This window comes from Trachymyrmex septentrionalis, unplaced genomic scaffold, assembly GCF_001594115.1.
Source record: "Trachymyrmex septentrionalis isolate Tsep2-gDNA-1 unplaced genomic scaffold, Tsep1.0 scaffold13, whole genome shotgun sequence".
In the NCBI taxonomy this organism is placed as follows: Eukaryota; Metazoa; Arthropoda; class Insecta; order Hymenoptera; family Formicidae; genus Trachymyrmex; species Trachymyrmex septentrionalis.
In genome coordinates, this window is record NW_017304438.1 from 598041 (window position 1) to 605757 (window position 7717).

At 29.5% G+C, this 7717-nt stretch overlaps 1 protein-coding gene across 5 annotated transcripts in view; it reads left to right on the forward strand.

Moving 5' to 3' along the window:
* Window positions 1–7717, forward strand: part of LOC108756749 (cubilin) — a 77340-nt gene that overhangs the window by 33956 nt on the left and 35667 nt on the right. For all 5 annotated transcript variants that reach the window (XR_001939859.1, XR_001939860.1, XM_018500774.1 and 2 more), the window contains 4 exons: window positions 1606–1826; window positions 2772–2954; window positions 5128–5248; window positions 5323–5507. Coding sequence is in view for 3 of the 5 variants with exons in the window: in XM_018500774.1 (XP_018356276.1) it covers window positions 1606–1826; window positions 2772–2954; window positions 5128–5248; window positions 5323–5507 (710 nt within the window). In the remaining 2 variants the exon portion in view is untranslated. The remainder of the gene's footprint in view (window positions 1–1605; window positions 1827–2771; window positions 2955–5127; window positions 5249–5322; window positions 5508–7717) is intronic.

A 7717-nucleotide genomic window follows, 5' to 3' on the forward strand; every position in this document is an offset into this window, starting at 1 on the left:
ACATATATATATTGTATATATATATATATATAAAACTTTATAAGTACATCATATCCAAATGCAATTCAAACTTCGAGAGGAATAGATTAAAAAATGATCAACATTCATCATTGGAATCGAGACCTAAGTTTTCCTTTCTATTCTATGTACATTACTTACATTGTATGTAGAAAAATCCAAAAAGTAGAAAAAAATTACAAAAAAATGTTTAAACTCATTTTCACAAGGGGGAACCCCTTACAGCGGATTTAAAATCCATTTTTCTAATAAATATCAAATTTTCCGAGCAAATGGCACTCATTTTAATTAATAGGAGGTAGAATACTATAACTTCTAACCATTACTTTTTCATAACTAATTGGGTATCTGGGTAACTTCCCTTGCGAGTTGAAAAATCCTGTACCATTTTGCAATAAGATGTTAATTTCTAAAGAAACGCGTATTCGATCGGTCCACTACCAAATCCTAGAGATCCTCTAGTAAGGGATGAGACAACGCGTGCAGCTGCCGATTGGTCGCCATTCGAGGGACATTTCCGTGCTTCGAAAAGTTGTTTTGTATGTCTTTATATCCCACGATATCGTTTGAGCCCAAAAATTTATGAAACGAATGTATAAAAGTAAGTATTACATATTAAAAAGAAGAGATTAATACTGACCTTGTGACAATTCGTAATTTACGAAATTATTTGAAATAAAATTCATACGAAAATCGATGTCTAACCTAGAAATTGAACTAAATTTTGTTTATTGGCTTGATGCGTTTTAGAACATCAATTATTAACGTGTCGTGCTCCTAACTGTAAAAATAGCAGTAGAAACGGAAATTATAATAATTTGAATATATTATAGTATATTTCTTCTTCTTACATTAGGCCTCTAGCCTGTGTTATATCTCTCATATGCTTGTGGTGCGCACGCTGATTATTCAATTGCCACATGAACATATGGGACCTACAGTTTTAATGCCGGTTCCGAACGGATTTATCGACGATTTTTCGAAAAATATTTCTGTGGGTAGAAGGCTGGTTGTCGGCTTTTTCCGAGAGGAGACACGAGCGTAAATATTTTAGTTCCTATTGGGATCGAACCTGGCTCGAACGAACTATAATCTCTTTAATTTAGCTTTAATAAAAAAATGGATGATGATCATAGTTCAGAGAAGGGGTCCAACGCCACATGCTGATCGTTTGTATCACATTGCTTTGTTTCTAATAAACTTGCGCGCCTAATATCTTGAACACTAATCTTGAACACTGGGAGATATAGACCTGTTCTTTTTAGTCGAACTTATGAACTTATGTACAGTTCATCTTTCTTTCCTCTCCTGGAGAAAAGAAGAGGGAGAAAGTTGAACTGGTGCAAAAATTCAGCTAAAAAAAACAAGCTTTATGTCTCGCCATATACTTATATTTGGCAGTGGCCGGCTAAATACGCGTTTCTCTAGAAATTAATATTTTATTAACTATTGATAAAAATGTAAAATGGACTTTTTGACTCAGTTTAGTCCACTCTATCTACTCACGTTGTATCAATAAGCGTTGTTTCAATAATCTCGGAATACCCTATATTATAACGTTATGTATTAATTCTGTTTATTTATCAGATACGAGCTCTGCCAGGAAGATTGGCTAGAAATTTATAATATGTACCGAGACGATACGGAGAAATTGATAGGAAGGTATTGCGGCGGGACCGCACCGGGCCCAGTAGAATCAAATCTCGGTGCTCTTGGATTAAAAGTGATCTTACATTCCGATTCTGAACTTGTCTACAGTGGCTTCAAAGCGCGTTATACTTTTGAAATCGCTAAATCTATTTTTGGAGGTACGCTTATATGCTTTGTCTCTTTGTAATAGAACAAAGGTAAGTATCCTGTTTAGGGAAGTCTTCTCCAATGACATTACCTTGACATATGTTATCAAGATTATGAGTGATCTTCAGAAGGTTTTAGCCGGTGCTCGTCCTTCGCCAAAAAGTTATTAACAAAAAAAGTTTAAAAAATAAACTCTCTTTTCTATTTAGTAGATACAATACTAAGAACTAGCTATGTCGTACTTTTCTTCATATACGTAGTGACTTTTTAGTCAAAATAAGATCCATCCGCATAAAATATCGCGCTTCTAGGTAGGGGGGGGGGGGGGAGATAGAATGGAACTCGCTTTGCATAGAAAGTCGTGCATCCTTAGGCAGAGGGGGAGGTGGAGTGGAATTCGCTTCGCGTGGAAAGTCGTGTGCCTCCCTTGGCAGAGAGGAAGGTAGGATGGAATTCGCTTTGCGTGGAAAATCGTGCGCCCCTTAGCAGGGAAGGAACTCGCTTCGCATGGAAAGTCGTAAGAGATATTTTAAAGCAGAGAATTTTTATTTTATATGATAAAGAAGGGATATTATTTTTTGAACTTTTTTGTTAATAACAAAAGCACGAGCACCGATTAAGGTCATTTATGGTCATGATCTTGACAACATACGTCAAGGTCAAGGTCATTGGAAAGGGTTCCCCTAAAAGAGTTTTTCTAAATAGGATATTTACCAGAACAAGTAAAGAAAAAGGAATTAAATTTAAAGTCTTTCATGCGTAACTTTCGTTAAACATTCCGTTTATATTATGTAATTTAAATTACAAAATGATATTTATTTTAAATTAGGAAATAATATTTTTTCTAAATTAAAAAATGATTTTTATTTCTTTATGATTTGAAAAATAATATTAATTTCAGATAATTACGCTCTTGTTATTAGTGATATTAATTTTTTTAAATCATTATGCTATAGATTGTGGAGCAAATATTAGTAGTCTAAATTACGGTATAATAACTAGTCCAAATTTCCCAAGCAATTATGATGGACCGGCAAAAAACTTAGCTAGTAAAAGTTGCAACTGGTTTATAAGAGTTCGACCGGATCAGCGAATACTCTTAAACTTTGAAGTCTTCTCCGTAGAAGGTGATCAATTAGGTAATATATGATTTATTATAAATTAATTTTATAACATTAGTATTATAACATAGGTGTATATTATTCTTAAAGTAGTACATTCGCAAATTGAGAATAGTCAGAATTTCTTGAAATTTAAACTATATATTTTATTAGAAGACTTTGATACGCTTGCAACTACAATCAGATTGAGCGTTTCAATATTGTCAAGGAAACACATTGAAGTGTCTTCTGATTTTGACGAACTTGTAATATGTTGTTCTTTGTTGAGCTAACAAAGAGATAGACAAAAATAAGGGATATGTATTTTTGTATACGTACTCATATACACCTTTAGGGAGTGAAGCATCCCTTCGAAAAAACCATTCCTTTGGTTTTTTTCTTTCAAAGCGAATATATTTGAAATTATAAGGAATAGAAAAAGTTTAACACAATGAAAATTGAATGGCTTCATAAGTACGTTATAACTATAAAAAAAAAATTTTTTTGTAAATTATTTATTTATAAAACCCTTATCACTTAACTTTTTTAAAACAAATTAAGATTTTTTTAATGATAAAATAAAAGATTATTTTAAGACAAATTCAATAACAAATTATTTGATATGAAAAAAGTTACTTTCCAAAATATCATTTTTCAGAAATAATTATGATTGTACTTCTATACGTATATTATCCATTCCCGTCCATGCACTCGATTCTTCACGCAGCACGTTTCTGCTCACATTTTTTCGTAATAAGAGATAACGATGGCGACGAACATTTAGATAATATATTTAGATAATATTCTGCGTATGTATATTGATGGATTTTTATCGCGTACAGAAAGAAAATTATTTTCATAACGTGAATGTATAGTAAGATTATAATGCCAATTATATAATATATTAAAGGCAAAATGCCAATTAAAAATAAATTTCCAAAGTACAAAAATTACAATTTAATCGGTAAAACAGGCGGCTTTAGGATCCCTTTATATATACCGGGTATTTCAGACCACCATCCTTTTATCTTCGCAGAATAAGGTCCAATCATAAAAGTGTTCAGACAAAAGTTGTAAAGTTCAAAAAGATCTATTTACTGATCTTATCAGTTTGATCTTGAGTGGCGTCGCCAAGGTCAGGTTAAAGTCACATCGATTTTTTTAAATGGAACACGCTACTTTTAATTCCAGAGTCTAATAGTGTCAAGAGCTTTTCAAAACACTATAATAAAGTTATTTTTCAATAAAGTACTTTTTGATATAAGACTTAAAAATTATAAGACTTAAAAATGACAGTACCTTACAGCATTACGCAAGGTATCCGACCGATGGCTAAAACCTCTTGACAACATTTGTCAAAATAAAGACCCCCCATTAAAGATTATACCTCTTATTTTCATTTCTATGTAAAAATGAATTTTTAATGCAAAAATGAAAATAAGAGAAATAATTTCCAATGATCTTGATCTTGAACAAATGTTATTCAGAATATGATCCTGAACAACATTCAAGAGGTTTTAACCGTCACGTCGGTCGGACACCATTAGCGTAATGCTAATGCTGGCGGTACTGTAACTTTCGAACCTTATAATTGAGAAGTACTTAATAAAAAATAATTTTATTATAGTGTTTTGGAAAGCTCTCAACATCGCCTATTAGATTCTGGAATCAAAAATAAGGTATTTCACCTAAAATAATCAACGTGACCTGATCTTAGCGACGCCACCTAAAATCAAACTGATAAGATCAATAAATAGATTTTTTTCAAACCCTACAACTTTTGTTTGAACACTTTTACTGGACCTCCTACAAAAATAAAAGGCCGATACGAGTGATCTGAAACAACCAGTACATGTATATATATATAAGTTTTTCTCTACTGAAACTAAGAAGTAGTTATTTTGTAATGAGTTAACAAATCAAAATAAAAAGCTGTTTTTTAATTCTTAAATAAATTTTCTTGAAAATAAATTCTTATATGGAGAAATTTTATTGTTTTATTTTCGATTAATTTTTACATGAGCAACTTTTTTCTGTCATGCTACAATTTCTAATATAACTTTTCTAATACAACTTCTAACACAATTTCTCTAACATAACTTATATGTATTAATTTATATTAATACTTGTATCGTTGTTTTTACTTTAATAATATCATATACTTAATATTCAAATTGTAATACACTATTAATTTTTTAATAATTATTTTCAGCACGAGGTTGCCCTGCAGCCGTGTTACGCATGTGGTATTCTTCTCCTCGTGAGCTTTGTGGTGTCAAAGATCCTAATACTAAATGGGATTATCTTTCGGAAGATCATAATATGCGACTCAGGTTTGTTACACTTCATATGAACAATGAAGCTTTCAGTAAGATACTCTTAATAAATTCTCACGTTATATTTACAGTTTTATATCAGCTGATAAAGCAGTAGGGCAACAAGGCTTTCGAGTTGTGTGGACCGAAGTGAGCACGAACACAGATTGCGAGAACCAATTTCTATGCAGTAAAAGTAAATACTGCATCAACGAGTCGCTACGGTGCAATAACATAGATAATTGTGGACCTGATGATTCGTCGGACGAGGAAAACTGTAAGTTTCGCTAACATTAGAATGCAACGTGTAAAAGAAGCAAATATTCGATAAGCGATTCGGTAGTTTACTTTGCTTCCATTACAACTTATATTGTCTCTCTTCCTTTTTCTACTCTCTATAAGTAAACAATATTTTATTCTATTATTCAGTGTAATCTCCTATGAATTGTTCAACAGATATATTCTACAAAGATTTTCACGTGTATTGTTTCTGTGTATCGTAATACCTTTTCAAGACAATCCTTTAACAATATTAATAATTTTTTATACATTTATGTCCTGATGCAAACTAACAGCACAAATACTCATTTATAATCAGCATGAATAATAATAAAGTATATATAATTTACATTAATCAAGTAAAACAACGCACTTTTTAATCACTTTATTAGGACCCCTGTTCACTTACCACTATAATTTTAGATTGTAACATCACAATAAAGATGAGAAAACGTAAAATAAAAATTCTTAATAAAAGTTATATTTAAATAGAAATATTTCTCAATAAAATAATATCTGCAATCAATAGAATATATTTATTAAATATACCAAAAACTTTCTTGCTTCGAGAGAAATTATAAATCATATTTACTTCTACATATTATTAATTTCATAATTTGTTATAACTATGAATATGTTTTATTTCATTTTTAGATATGCAGAATTCATTTACAGTTATACATATATTTATTTATTTACGAATGAAATAAAAGGAGAATTTTCGGTACATTTTACAAATCGGTTCTATCGATTGTATTTTATTAAAATATGTTTTTGTATATTATACACTGCAAGAACTTTTGTATGAATTTCTTTGCCTCTAACGTCACAATTTGAAATAGTAATAGTAAGTGAACAGGAGCCTTAAATACGATTATCTCCTCCTCCTCCTTTTTCTTTCACATTTAAGAATAAATAGTCTAATTTAATATAAATTATACAATGTTTAAAAAATAAATAATAATGATAATGGCAATAATAAAATGTATCAAGAATATTATATGTGTATATACACATATACACAGAGTGGTCCATTTTAATCCATCCAATAGGGTATCTCAAAATCCTTACGTTTAAAATAAAAATATTTCAGACAAAAATTGCTCAGTTATAAGAGGGAAAGGAAATAGTGACTTTGGTTGATCTGGAGAAGATGTCTTTAAGGTCAGGTCAAGGTTATCTAAAATTTTTTTAATGAAATTATATAGGGAAGACGGGCATCATGTCACAAAAATTCAAATTCTTAAAAGTACATCTAAATATAAAAATTTTTGTATCATTTTTTTTATTATTTAAAACATAATGCATATTTTAAAATTTAATAAGTATTTTAATATTTAATAAATATTTATTTAAATTTTTAAGAAAAAAATAAAAACATTTTTTTAAGAAATAACCCATGGTGCCTCATACCCGGGATACTATAAGTCACATACAAAATAGTAGGATTATACAAGAAATAACGGTGACACACACGAAAAGTATTTTCAATTATTTATTTAAAAGTTTTCCAGCACCTTAACATTCTTTTAATATGATATTGGATTGAACATCAAAATTATTATTAAAAATTTGTTTGTCAATTTAATTTGTAATATTATTCCAACAGTTTAATTGTGTTTGTAAGTCCGGAAAATTTGGCGCGCAGTTTGAATAGCTACAAATATGATATTATATGCATGTACATATATATTATATATACAATTCACATTGAATTATTTAAGCATTAAAGATCTAGTTTCGTTATAGAAATTGAATATTCTTAATCAGTATTTATTACATTACTTTCTTAATAAAATCATTTATTATTATTTTCAATTAACTTACACAATCTTAGCATAGTCACTAATACAATAAAATATAATTACAACTATAATAATTATTAAATAATAAAACTTAAATAAAATAAACTTATAAGAAAATAAATGAGAAATAACCATAATATAAATTAAAATAAAATTAATTACTTAGAAGTATAAACTGCCTTTTTAATACATATACTTTCTGTATTGTCCCGTTTCATCACGAATATTTAATTTATGACCCAAGGCGCGTACCAACTATACATTTTATTATACAATAGAATAATTTAATAGAAAACTATAATAAATAAATATTAGATTATTACTTGTAACGTAGTAAGTTGAGAAAAGATGCGCAGAAATTTGTACCTTATCTTCTACTACAAGAACAATATTATTATTATTA